The sequence below is a fragment of the Semicossyphus pulcher genome, unplaced genomic scaffold (genome assembly GCF_022749685.1).
Source record: "Semicossyphus pulcher isolate SPU_LCO1_2020_fin unplaced genomic scaffold, fSemPul1.0.p SCAF_23, whole genome shotgun sequence".
Taxonomy (NCBI): Eukaryota; Metazoa; Chordata; class Actinopteri; order Labriformes; family Labridae; genus Semicossyphus; species Semicossyphus pulcher.
Window position 1 is genome coordinate 12,541,426 of NW_027211697.1, and position 19,116 is coordinate 12,560,541.

General features: G+C 45.6%; 1 protein-coding gene across 3 annotated transcripts in view; it reads left to right on the top strand.

Annotated features, from left to right (window-relative positions):
- septin9a (septin 9a) overlaps positions 1-19,116 on the top strand; it is a 102,750-nt gene that overhangs the window by 21,055 nt on the left and 62,579 nt on the right. Inside the window, exon 1 of one of the 3 annotated variants that reach the window (XM_069674861.1) lies at positions 1,130-1,336. The exons of 1 other annotated variant lie outside the window; for it this stretch is intronic. In XM_069674861.1, coding sequence (XP_069530962.1) covers positions 1,315-1,336 — 22 coding nt within the window. In that variant the 5' untranslated portion in view covers positions 1,130-1,314. Of the gene's footprint in view, positions 1-1,129; positions 1,337-12,096; positions 12,374-19,116 lie in introns of those variants that run through there. One more of the 3 variants, XM_069674860.1, reaches the window with a different exon arrangement.

Sequence of the window (19,116 nt, forward strand, 5' to 3'; positions counted from 1 at the left end):
AAAGAGTGTGCGTACTTATCCCACCTCTGGTTCTATAAGATGAACAGAATAAACAGGAGGGAGTGAGCTCTCTCACGTCTCAGTGTGAAACATCACAGATTAATTTCAGCGTTAAGCTCTTAAGACTTCGCACCTAATTCGTCCTTAATGACTTTGTAGTTGTGTGTTTATCCTCCCCCACGCCTTTGTTTGCTGTGTGCTCTGTGCTTCTCTGAGAGTTACACGGTTTGGCCATTAGGGGCCGCCACTGCACGCAGCATTATAACACTAACAGCATCAAAAGGAGGCCGCTGGTTTCAATGACACAATTAAAGATGACTGGAGGCTGATACATGAATGACAAACAAGCACACACACTAGATGCCTTCATGAACACACACACACACACACCCAGGTCTACAGGCAGTACACAAGGTCACTGAGGCGACGTGTGTGTTGCACAAGACATCAGGCTGACATGTCTGAGTGTGTTTGATCTCTCTATCAGAGCTCAGACGCTTTGCCATGCGACCTCTGACCCCCCTGGCGCAGTGTGAGCGGCGTGCCAAAGGTCGGAGGTCAAATGAGTTTCCTGAACGCAGAGACGGGTCACGAAACGTTCTCTCTCTCTCTCTCTCTCTCTCTCTGGAATATTCCTTCTTGCTGTGATTCATCCTTAAAAATAACACACGCGAGTCGTCGTCTGTATTTAAGCATTTTTCATGCCGTGTGTTTTCACAGTTCCACCCTCGCTTCCATCCTGTATTGTCTTTGCATGTCAGTGTTATTTCAACAGGCGATCATCCTTCCACACGTTCACTGAGGCAGAGCTGTCGCAGATTCATCTTCAGGAAGTCTGGACGCAGCTCGGGGAATATCTGTCACTCCAGACGGTATCAAATGAACACAAGGAACATTCAGAGTTAGCAGACGGAAGAGTTAGCAAGTCCTGCCGGTTATTTTAGTCTGTAAGGAGCCGGGCGGCGTCACATGGCCGAGCTAATGGTTTCTATTTTCAAGATACAATGCTGCTTCAGTCTCTTGGTGTCACCAGAGGAAAAGAGAGGGAGAGAGAGCAGCAAAGGCAACATATGATCAGCACATGGGGATGTCGTAATTCTGGATTCATTAGCAAGACACACTGAAGGAATCAAAACCAGGGAGAGGGAGGGAGGCAGGAGAGAGAGAGAGAGCCCCGAGAGGAAAGAGAGAGGAAGAAGAGGAGGAAGAGGAACAGAGGGAGGGAGAAAGGGAAGTCCAAAAAAAGAGAGAGGGAGAGAGGGAGGGAGTCGGAGAGCAGAGGCTACATGTGGCCGTGGAGGGAGTGATCTGGTTATGGAGGGGGACAAATTCTCAGGTAAGGCAGCCCGCTTCAGTCTTTTCTCTGAACTTTAAAGTTGTGCTTCTTCTCTGTGATCGGGCGTCCCGTTCAGTCACTGCCTGCCTCTTGTTTCCCCTCCACGGTATTTTCCACTCTCTCATTCTGTCCTGTTTGCTGACTGCATGATTTCTTTGGGGCTTGGAGCTGTGCGGGGTTTGTGTGGCAGCTCAGCAGACCTGCTTTGGTTTATCTGTTTATCTGTTTGCAGGATCCTCTCGTGTCTGTTTAAGCCTCTCTGTCCCTTTGTGTCCACTTTAATGCTTTCGTCTTCACAGGTTGTTGCTCGGGCACAAACTCTTTCTTTCTGTCCGTCTGTCTTTTGTCATGTTTAGTGCGTGAAAGTTGGATTCTGCGGTGAACTGACGCTTATTTCTCTGCTTCTCCGTCTGCATTCTCCCATTCTTCTGTGGTGTGAAAACAGGAAAGAGCTCTGTTTGAACAGTACTACTCTTGTCCCTTGTGGCTCTGATCCCACTTCGGCCATCAGTCAGTCCCTCCTTTAGCCAACAGGACAGAGAAAGCCCTGCTTCAGTCCGCCAGCGAACACCCGACCTTGTTGCTGTTTCCCCTGTTAAGTCATTTAATTAAGAGTGTGTTGTGTATCTGCTAAAGTCATCAGGGAGGCGATACTGTCTGCTTCTTAATGCTATTTTTATGAGTGTTGTTAAAACGCTCACACTGAAGTGGCTGCAGCAGCATGGTGGTGTGTGTTTGTGACCTAGCGTAGATTGTAGCACCTACGCGCTGTGTGAAATCTGGATGTAGGTGAGACCATTGACAAGCGTGTGTTTGTGTGTGTCATGGCGGCCTCTCTCTCTCTCTCTCTCTCTCTCTCTCTCTCTCTCTCTCTGTCTTCGTGGGTCTCCAGGTGCTTCCTCCAGGGAGCTGTGACGGCCTCAGCAGGATGAATGAATGTGCACCGTGTGTGTTTATATTCATACTTTCTACTTTGTTTCTATAGTTGTGCAGTGTGTGTATATAGGCAAGTATTTTGGCGATATTTTGGCGGTATTTTAGGCGGGTCACGTCACTGGTTTAAGGGCCTGTGTCCACTAAGAGTAATAATATTAATAGATAAATAATAAAAGAAGAAGAAGACAATCTAAACAATATATCTATAATATTAAAGCTGTTTACAGAGTCAGCTGATCTAACAGGAGGGGAGGAGGCTAAACCATGTGACAAAGTAAAGGCATCAGTCCAATGAATAACATGCGTTCTGTCAGCATCCATTAATAATAATGTATTTAAAGAATAAGAATAAAAGTGTCCCTGTGTCATGAGTGCCGCTCCTCCTCCTCGCTGATGTTCCTCCTCCCGGCTGTCGATGCTGAGTTTGCACGGCTCCCTTTGTTTCCCGCGTTTCCTCCCCACATGATTCGACAGTGACGATGCTCCCGATGGAAACTGTGCAGAGATTATGAACACAGGGGCCGACGTGTCATTGGTTCCAGTCACAGCGAGGTCAGCTGACGATGTTTGAGGAAAGTCTGTGTGACACAGCTCGGAGGTGTCCGGGTCGTGACTCACACAGCAGATAAATCAGCGTGCTCAGCTGACTGTCATAAGAGCCTGTTGATGAAAGATGCATGATTGTGTTCATATCAGTGATTCATTGATTAACACAGTTTTTGACCTCCTTATTTTTGTGCTTTAATGTGAGTAAAAACAGCTTAGCTCATTTTAAAGTGTAAATAAACGTCTGCTAAGTCTCTATCTATCACCGAATGAGGTAACACAGTGAAAGCCTTTGCATTTGCAGTATTACAGACTGGGTGTCTGTGGCGACTTTCGCGTAAAAAATCCCAAGCGGCGCCCAGTTAGTGACGCGTTTTCCATCAGCCAGCAGTGGTTGGTCTGCCAGAGAGGGTAGGCGGAGCTAAGCGGCTGCTTTTCTGCTCTCTGCAAGTGTTGCGAGTAAACAGTAATCTACTATGGCTGAACAAACAAAGAAAAGATGGATGACTACAGATACAACTTCAACAAGAAGTGAAAATCCAAAGAGAAAGAAACAAACTCGACGCTCAGATGAAGCAAACAGTCTGAAAAGGAAAGCGACCGTCAGCCAGGAAAATGAAGAGTTACAACCGGAGCCAACCGTGGACGTCACACATGCAGCACTGTCTGGATATCTGGGAAGTGTGCTCCTGCAATTACCGTTTATCACCATAGGTGGCGCCAAAGAGAACGAAACTGAGATCTTCAAGATTACAACTTTAAGACGGCAGAGTTAACCGTCGCTTTCGATGCAGCGCTCACTGTGAGTGTAACGGACTATTTTTAAACAGAAAATGAGTTGTTATAGAAACCCCTGCAGGGTGAGACGAGTCCTGCTCACCTTGAAGGGGTTACATTCCGCTATAACAACCTGCTCACTCTACATTACCCCTTACACAGATAATTAACTAAATAAAAATAACAGCACATTTGTCAGCTAACACAACCTAATTTTGTCCAGGCGTCCCTTGTGAGTATATGAATGAAATTTTTATTCAAAAGAAATCTGGGGACCCCTTTGCACCCCTGGTGGTTCTCCAGCTCCTGCTGTGGGAGCCAGTTTTTCCAATGAATTGTGTAAAGGATGTCCTGATTCTTTGTTAAAGTTGTCTGTTAAACATGTAGTATACACTTTGACCACTGGGTGGAGACGCTGAGTAAAATATTATGAATATATTCAGCCTTTGTTTGTTTTACTTTTGAATATTAGCCTCTGTAAGTTTAAGACGACGTCTTTATTAAAGGAAACTGCCGCCGTGTTGTTTCCCGGAGAGGCACGATTTGTGTTGTTGAATGAGTCACCATGGCAACGTGCTGAGCAGAACAATATGCGAGTGCAAAACAGAGGATGGCGATCACAATGTCGGCTTGTTGACGTGCTGACGGTGTTAAACACCCGCCGGAGAGAGAGGGCGGAGGAAGGGGGGGGGGGGGGGGGGCGGGTTGTAACGGTGATGTTGTTGTTGTTTTACATTTATGATAAAATTGTGCTTTGATGCTTTTAATGAAACTTTGAAACTCATGAAAGTTTCATTGTAAAAACAGAGAGAGGGCGAGAGAGGCCTATAGAGGCCTATAGAGAACTGATGGAGGACAGCTGCTCTCTCTATTTACCGAGCCATTCCATCCCATGCGTGAGTGAACACACACACACGCAGGCAGCATGTGTGCAGACAGTCGATACACCGCTCACACACACAGGCACCGCTCGCTGCAAAGAAAACCACAGAGCAAAAGTAATTGAGGGGATATGCCAGCGTGTGTGTGTGTGTGTGTGTGTGTGTGTGTGTGTGTGCAGAGCAGCCATGTTTCCAACAGGTGCTGTGTTTGATTAAAGTTAGCGAGCCTGGTCGGGTGCTGCTGTGTAACATTTGGTTAAGGGCAGCTGCTGTCACTACAGCTGTGACCGAGCTTGGTCACCACGTGGGCTTTGGGGCCACACCGGTGGTTTCCATGCGTTTTGCCCTTCACCACATAATGCAGAGCAGTGACGCTTATAATGTGAATAACTATACGATCACAATACACTGTATGAATAGTGGACGTAGCCACTTTGGTGTCCCTTATTGGTGTGTCGACGCCTTTAGTTCAGCGCTTTGGCCGTCAGCGTGTCGATTTTAAGGAGCCAGGAGTGAACATATTTGGACGAGAGCATGGAGCTGGAGAGGCTCAAACATTTAGCAAACCAAAGCTAAACAGTCCGTGCCCGAAGCTAATTTACAGCTGGTGAATGAGCTACTTAACGTTGTGTTTCCTACTGTGGTGGAAGCTGACCAGAGCTGTTTATTTCTCAGACTAAAGAAACTGAAAGATTGTGGAATGTATACTTGGACTTGCTGCTTGTCAGGCCACATCTCTGAAGGGAGAGCACGCAGCGGTTCAAAGGCACGGACAGAGTTACTCAAAACAACCTTCTCATAACTCCGGCCTGCCGTCTCCTCTGCAGAGAAGAGCTAAGAACAATCCTGACACGTAAATAAATGTATGGCAAACACCGAAGTCATTTATAGTCAGTGCAGCCACTGATAAGTGCTACCATATCACAAAAATTATTCTGTATTTTCTGTCACTGGAAAAAACAAGAACACAGAGATGTTTCAAGCCAGGCACATGACCACGCCTCTCATTACGCACAACTTTAAACAGGTGACTAATATAAAAATTCACCCCCTGTGCAATTATCATCAATAAGAAATGAGCTAAAGAGGCCAATGCTATTTTTTGTACCAGGCTGTAAACATGTTTAATTCTGCGCTAAAGTTGAGCTTTTAAATATGGGACCTAATGGGGATTGACCGAGCGGCAACCTCCAGTGTTGAAAAATTAGGAAGTGCAAAAAACTGTAGTTCCTCCAGTGGCCACTTGAGGCTCCAGAAAACAAGAAATAACATTACAGCAGATGGGAAAATGCCCATTTTTACAACAGAAATAAACATGTTTACAGCCTGGTACAAAACTGCTTTTGTGATACATAACATAATAAAAATAATTTTATTGTTCAAGATAACTTTACGTTAAATCATAGGGGCGTGGTCACTTGAGTGACAGGTGGATCCTGCTGGCTGTCTGTTAGACGTCAACACAGACACACAGACACTGAGCTTAACGTCACCTGTTTGTGTTGTTGGAGCCTTTAGAGGACCAATGATCTGTCTCTCTCTCTCTGTGGGATTTATGGAACCTTCTGGCCGTGCAAGAAGTCTGAGCTCCAGCCTTTCAGTGAGTTAAATGCTAGTGTTATTGTACTGATATATTAGTGGCACTAAGTAGCAGGTATACTGCGCTCACTTGAGGAACTGCAGTTTTTTCCACTTCTACGTTGGCTTCACTTTCAGCTCTGGAGGTTGGCGCTTGGTGCTCACTGATCACCTTCAGCTGTGCGAGTGTTTAGTTCCCTTTTGTCTGCAAACATATTTTAACATGTAGGACTGTCAGTGATCCTCCCAGCACTGCTTTCCCTTCTCGCTCGTTCCCACAGACCCGGACTGCACCGAAGGCCAGGCGCTTTTCTGGTTCTGTTTACACCACTGCTGCTGATTCCATTAGTCATGCTAACCCTGCTCTCTCTCTCTGTGTCTCTCTGGTTCTTTCTGTCTCACACACAGCAGGGACAAATCTTCCTGTTGCTTTCCATTACAGCCACGAGGGGGGGGGTCAGTGTCACCGCCCATCCATCTTTCTTTCCCTTCTGCCTTGGGAGAGGACAGGCACACCTTTCCCCACCTTCATGTCTTGTGCATCTATCTCTCCTCTCCCTCCTCTCCCCTCTGAGCCAGGTAGAGCTGCTTATTATGGAGGTTGCCATGTAAACAGAGCTGCGGTAACCAGCCGCTCACATCCAAAATACACACACACACACACACATGTAGAAATGAACACACGCGATCAATGCCAGCAATGCACACACTCGCCAGCACAGCGCACACACACTCTTGACCTCTTCCAGATGGCCCGAGTGATACAGACTGACTCACGGGTGATTGTCTGCATCGAGGCCCACAGAGCTTTTGTAGTTTCAGGATGAACTCAGCAGGATGTTGGGTTTCCTCTTTAGTTAATGTTTGACGTAACAGTGACTGTCTTAACCTGACGTGAGCTGATCGTTATTCACAAGATAAAACTGGATTATGCGGGTCATACTCGGCAGAGGTAAGAGAGCGATTGATCTCGACCAGTGAAGTTAGATTTGGTCACATCTGGTGTTTAAAAACATTCCTTCTGTACTTATAACCTGTTCTTATCACTGTGACACAGCTGCTGCAGTGAATGAATACAGTTCAGGTTAGGGCTGCACGATGATGGCCCAAATGATAACCATGATTATTAATCACAATTCTTTATTCGTTTTGCATCAAACTAAAAGACTTTCTTTACCTGAATGTGGTGCATCATGGGTAATTTCAATGTGCTTTTGGGGGTTGGGTGGATAGGGTGTCGTGCTGTAAACAATGTCGCTTGACTTGACACCGGACGAGGACGGGGAGCAGCGACGTTCTTCCTCTTGGCCTTCAAACACTCATCATGCTGCACTTTGTGGTTTTTTTTTAAGCTGCTTGAACAAGTTAGTTGTGTTGCTTTGCAGCGCAGACGCAGGTTTCATGCACTCTTTGCATATTATTTTTTCTTACTTAAAGATATAATTTCGAAGTCTACAGCTCCCTTTGTTACAGTTGTAACTCCTGATTTTCCTGGCTGACGGTCGCTTTCCTTTTCAGACTGTTTGCTTCATCTGAGCGTCGAGTTTGTTTCTTTTTCTTTGGATTTTCACTTCTTGTTGAAGTTGTATCTGTAGTCATCCATCTTTTCTTTGTTTGTTCAGCCATAGTAGATTACTGTTTACTCGCAACACTTGCAGAGAGCGGAAAAGCAGCCGCTTAGCTCCGCATTACCCTCTCTGGCAGACCAACCACTGCTGGCTGATGGAAAACGTCTCACTAACTGGGCGCTGCTTTAGATTTTTCACCAGTCACCACAGACACCCAGTCCGGGTTTTTATCAGTGGGCCATAGGTTCATTCACCATTGTGACCTAAAAGACTTTAAATGGAAATCTTTGAGATTATCACTTCAAAGTAACTCGCCTTAAACCCAAAATACCTCCAAACAAGCGATGACGAGGCGTTTCGGGCGACCAGCTCTTCGTCTTCTGTTCCAGACGTTTAACTCTGTTGTTTACTCTTCCACTCTAAACTGCCGCTGCAAGGTAGGCGCTCATCACATGACCTGCCAGCTCCCCCAAAAGTGAACCAAAACCTCTCCATCGCCCCCTGGAGGACTGGCTGTTAGTTTGGGGAGCGCTTGATTTGAGATGCAGCAGAGTTTTCTACAGGCGGAGCATTTTAACCGTAGATATCACTGTCAATCACGTTTATTTAATCGTGGGAAGACAAAATCCTGATCAGGATTAATATTTGATGAATTGTGCAGCCCTTGATCAGGTGTGTCTTTGCATTCACACATTCTTTGAAGCTGTCCTTGAGGATGTCTGTCAACTTACACAAGCCAGACCACGGTGCAGGGGAAAGACTGTTGCTGTCTTTGTGTGCACATGTGTGTATATGTGCAACCCGCTGTTACCCATTGCCCGGACAACTGCCACTGCAGCCTGGCCTCCCTCTTTAGTAGATATCCTCTCCTCCTCCCACTCTGCTCCTCTCATTTTTCAGCTCTCATGAGGGGCTCTTTAGAGCCGTGGTGGTCTGGGTTTCTGTAAGCAGGAGGCTGTTTCTGTCTCTCTTCATCTGTATGCTTTAGTGCAATAAGAAACCAGCCCCAAGTGCCCCAAGATGCATGATGTGGATTTAACAGATCAAATCAAAAAACCTGCTGAAAGCGTCTCTACCTCCTCATGATGACTTATTTCTTTGAGCTGTTGTTGCTTTAATAGTTATAAAGATCGGTGTTCGCTAAGATTTTTGTTGACGCTTCATGAAACTCTCAGCATTGATATCGTAAATGCAGCTTACTGTTTTCAAAACATTTTCGTTGCCATGCCGACTGCGTTCATACCTCGCAGTTCAGCCGCAATAATAACAAGGAAGAAGTCCTTTACACACATGGAAGATAACACGACAAGTTAACCAGAAGAAGAGCTCAGTGGAATTCACACCATGAAGCTGAAGATATCAGCTCTTGTATGGAATCAACATGACCTGGTGTAACCTTTCACAGTCACACAGACAGTCAGGCCTTTACATGCTGTATCCAGGCGAACAGTTTGTTCTGCTAATGGCAGATTTAACTGTTTTAATTGCTTTAATCGCTTCTATGATATGAATGAAGCTGCAGATCAGGGCATTGTAGTCTTCTCTCAGTGTGACAGTTGTTTCAGCACATTGGATTAGAGCTGTCTGGGCCTGCTGGGGCCTGCAAGGATATGCAGGGGAAGGAAGTGCGCTTTTATTTGTGTGTGTGTGTGTGTGTGTGTTCGAGTCAAGGGGTTGGGTGCTGGGCCCAGAGCATGCTTCATATTTTTGCATGTGCTGCACACATATCTGTTGTCAGTGTGTGTGCACATGCACGCCGCTCAGGGTGCGTGTGAATATGAGTGTGTGCCAGGGAGCAAAGGAATCTGACACACATGCGGCGGGCAGGACACGAGGGTGTGTCTGGAGCGGGATTCTCCTCGTGTCTCCATCTTTATCTGTTTCCAGCTCACGTTACTGTAGCCATGACTCCGCTACCACTCACACTGCTGCCGACAGGGACGGGCTTTATTTACAGGAGTAACGCTGACCCCTGCTGGAGAAAGTGGGGTCTGTACTTCACTGAAACACAGTGGAAGTATGCTGTTACTCTGGTTTACACACTATGCATGGTTTATTGGCAGCGAAACGAAAGATTAATCTCATATTGCAGGTTTTACACTAAAGCCTTAAATTTGTGTTTGTGCACGCCGTCACAAGAACATTAAAATGCAAACTTAGATTCCAATGTAAGCAACATGTTGGCAGTGAGCTCGCCTGACGTGCAACATTTCAGTCCCTAACCTTTTATGATAAATCACATGTGGGACAACAAACAGTGAGGGATTATCTGAACACAGCCCGAGTGATTTATTACAGCTTCAATCCAAAACATCTTCTATCTTCTCTCTACTTTCTCCCCAAACACTTTTTTCACTCCGTGTTTCCTCTCAGACAGTTTTGCCTCAGGTGCTGTGTCTCTCTGGGCTGAATTTATTTTGGAAACAGAACATTTCTGCAGTTTTGAAAGAGAGTTACGATCGTCTGTGAGGAGAGAGGCTGTTTGTGCGAACTGTCTGCTCACTACTGAATGTTAATCTTGTTGAAAATGCCTGCTGCTTAATGTCTGTTGAGTCTCTATCTATCGCCAAATGAGGTAACACAATGGTGATTGAGCCTATGGCCCACTGGTGAAAGCCTTTGCATTTGCAGTATTACAGACTGGGTGTCTGTGGCGACTTTCGTGGAACAAATCCCAAGTGGCGCCCAGTTAGTGACGCGTTTTCCATCAGCCAGCAGTGGTTGGTCTGCCAGAGAGGGTAGGCGGAGCTAAGCGGCTGCTTTTCCGCTCTCTGCAAGTGTTGCGAGTAAACAGTAATCTACTATGGCTGAACAAACAAAGAAAAGATGGATGACTACAGATACAACTTCAACAAGAAGTGAAAATCCAAAGAAAAAGAAACAAACTCGACGCTCAGATGAAGCAAACAGTCTGAAAAGGAAAGCGACCGTCAGCCAGGAAAATCAGGAGTTACAACCGGAGCCAACCGTGGACGTCACACATGCAGCACTGTCTGGATATCTGGGAAGTGTGCTCCCGCATTTACCGTTTATCACCATAAGGTGCCGCCAAAGGGAACGAAGATCTTCGAGATTACAACTTTGAGGTTGCTCCTGCTTAAGTTGCCTCAGGTCTTCTTTTCACTGTCTGTCAAAGTGCAAGACGTCAGCTTTAAAAAGCAAGAAAAAGCAATAAATAAGCTTCAAATATGCAAAAATATCTCGTGTCAAAGAAGCCACAGATATCTTAAAGCGAGTGCAGCCACGCTAAAAATGAAGTGCATTTCGCTGATACAGAGACTCTTTAGAAAACTGAGCTTTAATGTAGCATCAAATACTTTTGCAATGATCCTGAAATAACTCTTAGTGGGCTCCCCAGACATAAAGTGTTGGACTGTTGTTGTTGTGTACATCTAATGGACTACATGATTGCTGTTCTGCGGTGTAAGACTATCAGTTAAACAGTGAATTCCTTGAGTCATCATTATTTCTTATTAATGCAGAAGGAGGTTAAAAGGATGAGGTGCTTCAAATAGGAGATTCTGACTAAAACAGTTTTGTCTCATGAAACATCTTTGTAATTCAGATTATTCTACTTTCAGGTGTTTAGTTCCTCAGAACCAGCAATAAAAAACAAGTGAAAATAAAAAACATACAAACAGCAGATCGAGAGAAAACATCTTCTTTGTTTGGAGTCTTAAATTTCCACTTTTTTCACTGGACAACATTTTGGAAGCAGGAAGTGCATCTTCATCAGACTTGTTCTGAATGGTGCATCACTGACATTCACTGAACAACTTCCCCCAACTACCACATCCGTCTTGCTCCTTTTTCCAAAGCCCACACACACACACACACACACACACACACGCTGACCCACGCCCCTGTCCACCCCCCTCCTCCTCTCACACAGAGGCTCATTCACATGGTCATTAAGTCATTAGGCTACTTATTTATTGATGTCTGCCTCCAGAGCGACTGAGCATGTCAGACGATCCACTGACTGCCTGCGTGAGCCCGTCCTGACCATATTAGTGCATAGTTTGGTTCTGCCTCCACGCTGGGTTTATTTATCTGTCACACTGTGAGATGCATTTGATAGGAGATGTCATTTTTATGTGATTTCAGTGCAGATTTATGTGCACATAGGATGCTGATGTTGGCAGGAAGGCTTTAAAGAATCTCTGCCTTTTTTCCCCCCCCGAGTGTGTCGGTCATGTGATCGGGCCTACAGGAAGTGAGTTTGAATGTTAGCATGCGTATAATTTGACCAGCCCAGTCAAAAATGAGAGCTTTCACAGAGTCAGAGAGGAGGGCTGCAGAAGGGGAGGGAGGAATGGAGGGAAGGAGAAAGGGGGGAGGGAAGATAGTGAGCTGGAGAGACAGAGAGGGAGAGAGAGAGAGAGAGAGAGAGAGAAGGAGGGTGGGGGGTTGACATCGCTGGCTCATTCCAAACTGTGGAAGTTGAGAAGGAGGAGAAAAATAAGTTGCTGCTTTGAGGAAGAGAGGAGAGGCAGAGCGCCGCTTTGGATCAGTGAGCTGCTCAGCTCTCGTGTGTTTTTTCTCTCACTCCCCTCCTCTCTCCCGCACGGGCTCCTAATTTGGGATTTGTTTGAAAGCGGGACTGCGCCCCAGGAAGACTCCTCCAAGCTGGGGAAAGGGAACCCAGCTCCCTCTCTCTCTGAGATTATACACACCCGCACACACACACCCCAAAATGTCTGATTCCACTGTCAACGCTCACTTGGAGGGGATCATATCAGACTTTGAAGGTTAGTTTTCTCTCTCTTCGGCTCTTGCTTTTTTTCCTCCTCGTGTCACTCTGTGGAGCGAGGCACTCTGTAACCCTGCCATGAGGACACCATAGATGGTTTCCACATGTTTGATTGGAACAGAACGGATCTGGAAAAATGGAGAGTGTGAAGGGCTCGCTGACATCTGCGGTGAGCTGTGGTGCTTTCAAAGTGCAGTCGTGCTAAAAGTGATGCTTTTAACTTCTCTTGAACTTTTGTCGAGATCCTTTCAGAGTGTGTTTGTTACAGTTTGGGAATCACCAGAGGCAGGATGACACGATATTATCAGGACACTTGAGTTCTGTTACGATCTTAGTGATTTTTAACATTTGCAAGATGCTGAGTATTACAATTTCTGCTGCAAAATAGGATCCTCAAAGATGACGAGCATTCCCAGAAAAGCCTGAAATACTGACCCTGTATTGCAGTCTGCATTGCACACAAACTAAATGCAAACATGCATGCTCTACTTTATGATTACAGGTCTCGAAAAATGCAAATAATGCACTAAAAGAAGGCGTCATCATGTTTGCAGAGAGGAGAGAAAATGTGCATTCAGAAGGAAGTGTGCAACTCGTTTATCCTCTTTTTTTAGAACAACCTGCACGATAGAGAGAAGTGTATGTTACTGTATGTCGAGTCAGGAGGCAGCAACTGACCACACGGCTGTGGGGGGAACACCTGGCACACCTCCCCTCCCTCTTCTCCTCCTTTTCATCTCTCTGCCCCCGGCCCACAGATTCCCCCTGTCATCCCTCTCCTCCCACTCTTCCTCCTCCTCCATCCTACGGCTGTGCTTCCCCTTCCCCTCTCTCAGCAGCTCGTCCATCCTCAGCCCCTCTCTCCTTACGCCCGGCTGCTGGTGGGCTCAGAGCGGGGAGAGGGACGGCGGGCGGGGTGAGGGGTTGACAGGCCGACACCTCTCCCCATGGTTGCTGTCTATCTGACTATCTGTCTCCCATCTCTCACAAACACATAGCCATTAGGAACGCATCCGCACTTGTCCGGGGCTGCCCCTCTGTCAACACGAGTCAGCCTGTGGTATGTACGGTGGATCTCCTGGTCTGTAGGCCTTTACATTGAAGGCTTACACAGTGCAGCCGAGCAGAAAGATAAGTGGCGTGCAGGAAAGGGAGGAGAAAAAGTGTCTTTAACCATGTGGCTGGAAGTCATGCCCCTCGCTCATGTGTAACAGCAACATAATGGGCTACTGTTGTTGTTGTCAGTGGTGTGTGTTGCTCCTGGTTGGGCTGAGTGTGCGGTAACACCTTGGTGTCGCCACCATGCACCGTGATGTATGGTCCTGTGTGGCTCAGTGTGCAGCATGGCACAGAAGCAGCTGGATGTGAGTTTGTTTGACAGAAAAATAAATAAATAAAGGAAATAACCAAGGAAACAAAGGACTGTTCAATGGTTATACAAACATACAAAATCTCTGATACTACTTAAATATCAGTGTTCACAAACTTCACAAGAATTTCTGTGCATCCGTCACACTAAACATTCTGTCAAACCTCATACACGTGCTCATGACTTCACTACATTTTGATGCAGTTGTTTAAAGTTGTAATCTCGAAGATCTTCATTCTCTTTGGCGCCACCTGTGGCGATAAACTGTAATTGCGGGAGCACACTTCCCAGATATCCAGACAGTGCTGCATGTGTGACGTCCACGGTTGGCTCTGGTTGTAACTCTTGATTTTCCTGGCTGACGGTCGCTTTCCTTTTCAGACTGTTTGCTTCATCTGAGCGTCGAGTTTGTTTCTTTTTCTTTGGATTTTCACTTCTTGTTGAAGTTGTATCTGTAGTCATCCATCTTTTCTTTGTTTGTTCAGCCATAGTAGATTACTGTTTACTCGCAACACTTGCAGAGAGCGGAAAAGCAGCCGCCTAGCTCTGCCTACCCTCTCTGGCAGACCAACCACTGATGGCTGATGGAAAACGCGTCACTAACTGGGCGCCGCTTGGGATTTGTTCCACGAATGTTGCACCACACACCCAGTCTGTAATACTGCAAAAATGACGTTTGATTATTCCTTCTAAAAAAACACAAAGATTTGAACAACTCGAATATCTATTTTTGAGCAATATGTCCATTATTGCATCCCAATACAACGAGAGACAAACTTACTTGCAAAGATTTAAAGATAAACATGCCTTTTAAAAGATCAACAAAGGCTTCCTGTTTGATAAAATAATCTGGTTAAGGTAGAGTGGACATCCAGCGCTCCGAGCGAGCTGTGCTGTGACAGGTATTATATTTACTGAAACATAAACATGCCTTTTAACAAAATCAACATACCATAACTACACCTGCCTGTTATGCTGTGGGTTAGAATCTCTCTCTCTCTGCGGCCGGGCCGGGATTTGAATTCTCCGCCATCATCACCACACGCCACACGGTTGTTGTTTTAGCTCCTTTCAGCGAGGCTAACGTTAATTATTAGCGTATCATCAGATAGAGTGTCGCTGTGATGCATTCAAAGATTGCATTAACCAAGAGAGAGTGCACGCACGGACACACGAGACAGCCGCGAGAACATGTGAGAGCTCGCGAAAATTAATGTTAATGTGCTAATATCTGTTTTTTTATTACAATTCGGTTATATGTTTGAATTTAGAATATTTGTTGACGGCCTCACCATTGTGTTACCTCATTCGGCGATCGATAGAGACTTAAAAGACATTTATTTAAATGAAAATCTAAGGTTATTACTTTAAATATTGTGGAAGGTGTGTGTAATTATATTGATGTTTCATTGTTAAATAATTAGAGCTTTGACCGGGGAGATTTGGATCGTTATATTGGCAGATTGCGACACTAACTTGAGCACGTAGGAAGCAAGAGAAGGTCTTTTGCCGTGTCACTGCTGAGTGTGATTCACTCTGTGGAGCTCTACAGTGATGACGCCCATGAGGTTGATGACCTCAGCTGTGACTTCACCCTCACAAACCGACACAGATCATTGACCGGGACGCTTGGCCTTCCGCTGAGCACAATGAAAACACACACACAGTCACAGCGTGTCATTTTTACTGCTCTGTGAAAGAGGCCTCTTGTGCTTCTTTCTCTAATAAAACTTATCAATAATACTGACGCATTGAGTTGATTAGTACTCCATGATATCTGGGTTAGATTATTTTTTATTTGGAGCAATGGTAGCAAAAAGTTGAGTCTCTTTCCCTCTCGTTCTCTCGGTAAGCCGAGGCTGAGTGAGAGGAAATTCCACATGAGTAGATTTCTGCGGTGGGTGAAAATGTCGGGGTAGGATGTGGAGGAGTGGATCCGAGCACAGCCGGGCCACTCGTACTTTATGAAACCTTAAAGAGTCAACCTTGCTGACACACTTGTTGCTCTTCCGTAACATCTCTTCTAAATTAGGGGACCCGTCTTGCTTTGTCGGAGAAAATGCTTTTTTGTTGACGTGAGAAATTTGACGAGGGATCATGGTCGGATCGCAGCAGCTCTCCAAAGGAAAACTGTTATTATAAGGCAACTAGCACTTAGCTGTGGTTTGGGACTTTTTTCTGTTAAGTAAGTTGGAACTCTGTAACCCCCAATGCCCTGAAACTGAGCTATTAAGGAGCACTGATATAAATGTGTCTTTAAATCACAGAAGAATGGGGTTAATGTGCTCCCTGATGGAGGGGCTGATAATCACCGTACTCCTATCTGCATTATCAATAAGCTCTTTAGTCACCAGCCAGAGAAGGTTTCCTGCTCGTGACGCCAGCAGCATCGGAGTTGCTGGGAAGCACCGAGGGTCACTGTGAGGTGGAGCGAACACAGCAGGTCTTTGTTGGGCTCTAAAGTTACTCCCTTGTGTTTTTCTCCCTGTTGGACACGTGGAGCGAAACCGGCACCGATGCCAACCCGAGGCAGGAGCCCGGAGTTATCAACAGGCGCCATGCTACGGCTAAAAACAACTAGCATGTGATGAAAGGTTTTCTTTGTACATTGAGAAGAAAGTTGTTTTTTATTCTGCAGGGAATGGAAAGTGTCCTAAAGGTCTCCATTAAAGCCGTCAGACACAGAGAGTCGGGCTTTAAAGCTGGAGTTAAGGACCAGATGCTTTTGTTCCTGTGATCCAAAGAGTACAGAGAGTATTGGTGCTAAAGAATCAAATATATTTTAAAGCAAACACTAAACAAAATCCCCAAACAATGCAGGTTCAAGAGTCATTGAGGGGTAACAGAGGATTAGCTGGTGTTTCTGTTTATAGTCCAGCCAAACTGGTTGGTTATCTTAGTGAGAGGTTGGAACATAGACAAGATGGACGACGTGACAGCTCCCTAAAAGTGAAGCCAAACCCTCTCTATCGCCCCCTGCTGACTGGCTGCAGTATAGCTCATAAAGCCCACCTCCTCCATGTTAACAGATGTGACGTGAGTCAAACTATAAAATCAAAATACACGTCAAATACATTTTTCTCAAACACGTCATTATAGTTAGTTCTTATCATGCTGATTTACGTCGTTTCATTTTTCTGACAGGTTTATGTTTAATTAGTTATTTGATGCTTATAAGATGATGATTGACAGCTCTGTCAAGCCAATCTGTTTTGGATTAGCAGAATAGAGGAGGATTGTCGAGAGGAGACGTAACTAAAACAATCACTACAGTCAGTGAAGTTTACATATCTGTGAACGTCTGCTTCAGACCAACACAAGAAGCTGTTCTGCTGTTAAATACGCCGGCGTGCGGGATCCTTTCTGTGTGTGTTTTGGTTAGCGGGGCAATGTGTTACAAGGACTGTCCTTATGAGGCCGATGACAACGTGTTTGAAAGCAGGTGCGCGCTGCGGACGTAGGCGAGGACAGCGGACGAGCAGCGGACGAGCATCCCTGCCCTCCCCGAACAAAGTATGCAGAGCCGTGTAGAGAGAGAGTCGCTTCAGTGGAGGTCCAATATGCTCCATGATTCACCATTCCGATGTTGTGACTCTCGCTGTCTCTACGGCTGTGAAAGTAGAAGCAGCAGCAAATGTTGTGTTTGCATTCACCTTTGTTGTAGGATGGCTGATTGTTTCTATTGTAAACCAGCTTGAAATAATGTCCTGCTCGTTTCCCTGAGCGACTGAAGCCAAAGACAGTGCTTCATCTTGTTGTCCGTCCAGCTCATCTCCTGTCATGCTCAGAGAGGCATAGAGAATGTCCATGCGGTGCTCGTCCAGTACATGCTACACTGGAGAGCAGAACACCAACATCATGTGATTTCATATCTTTCAATGTGTGCTGGATGAAAAACATCATGCCTGGATGAAAGCGCGTCCTTATTTGGCGGTTCAGTCAGCTCGCATGTTTACACCATATCACTTAGAATGGCCTCCAACATTAATGGGGATTAAAAGTCTTCAAAGCATGTTTTTTTTTATCCAGGTTAAATGAGAAGTAGAGAGAGGGAGGGAGAGGAATCAGTTTGGTGTTTGGCTGGAGGGGCTGTGATCACTGCTATCACCTCAGAGCAGCAGCGTGTCGCAGCGTGGACACTTAAAACGGTTTTGTTTTCCATATCTCACACTCACTCGTAAAGCTGTGACACTGTGAAGAAACAAAACCTGCACACACTCAGTGCTGAGTTATTACAGAGACATGTAACGGTGCCATCTTGTTCAAATTAGCCCTCAAACAGAGAGATATTAATAGCTGCGTTTCCACTGAAGATACCAAGATTAATAGGTTCCTTCAGCTCATTGTTGTCTGCATTTCAACCAAGACCTGTGAAGTTGAGGCAAATTAGTCCGCTGGCGTTTGAAAGAGTCTTATGAACCCTAACCCTGCACTTTCAGAAAGTACCACTCGCCCAGCAGGAGTCTTTTGTGGTGTAAAAAAGTCCCTGAAAGTTTATGTAGACCCTGGTCCCTGCAGATTAAAGCTGTGTCTCCACTACAGGAACTTTCTCCGGGGACTTGGAACTCTAGGAAGTGTGTTTTAATCCCAGGGACTAGTCTAAAGAAAGTACCACTTTCCAGGGACTTTTAAGGTCAGGTTTGGGTACATAGTATTTAGGGCGCGATCAGACAGAACGCGTTTTAGCAGCTGGGGGCGGCTAGTTGTTTTCAATGAGAGGGACGCTTTTTGCGCGCTGCTTTTGCCTCGCGTTTTTCCGCCCTGTCCGCTCACGTTTTTGAGGAAACGCTCTGAGCGCCTCGAGTTGAAAAATCTTCAACTCAAGCAGAAAAGCGCCATGGGCGTTTTATCTCATGGTCCAATCGGATGAAAGAAGAGGCGGGCCTTCTGCAACAAAAAAGGCAGTGCGGTTACAGCCTTAAGCTTTAAAAAGCTTGCATGTCAGCAGACTAATTTCTCTTATCCTCACAGGTCTTCATGCCTCGGTGAAAGTGCAGACAACACTGGACTGGAGGAACCTTTAAATCACATGTTCACAGTCTAATACTGGCGTGTTAAACAGCACTAAACACAAAGTGAAACTGAGGCAGAATGATATGTGTTTAGTTTTGAAGATATTGGCTCATAAATTAATCAACATTTAGTTCTGACTAAGTTGTATAGATGTTTAACTATGGGTTTCACTCCGCCTCAGCCAGTTAACTATGATAACACAGCATAGGGTCTTTGATTGTTCTTGATTGATAAACTTCAGCATCACGCAGGACACCAAAGCATGATTACATGATAAATGTATACATACAGATAAGTGTACATAAAGCAAAGTAGCTGTTCTGTTGAAACATGTAACACAGAGTAGCAAGAGTGCAGGA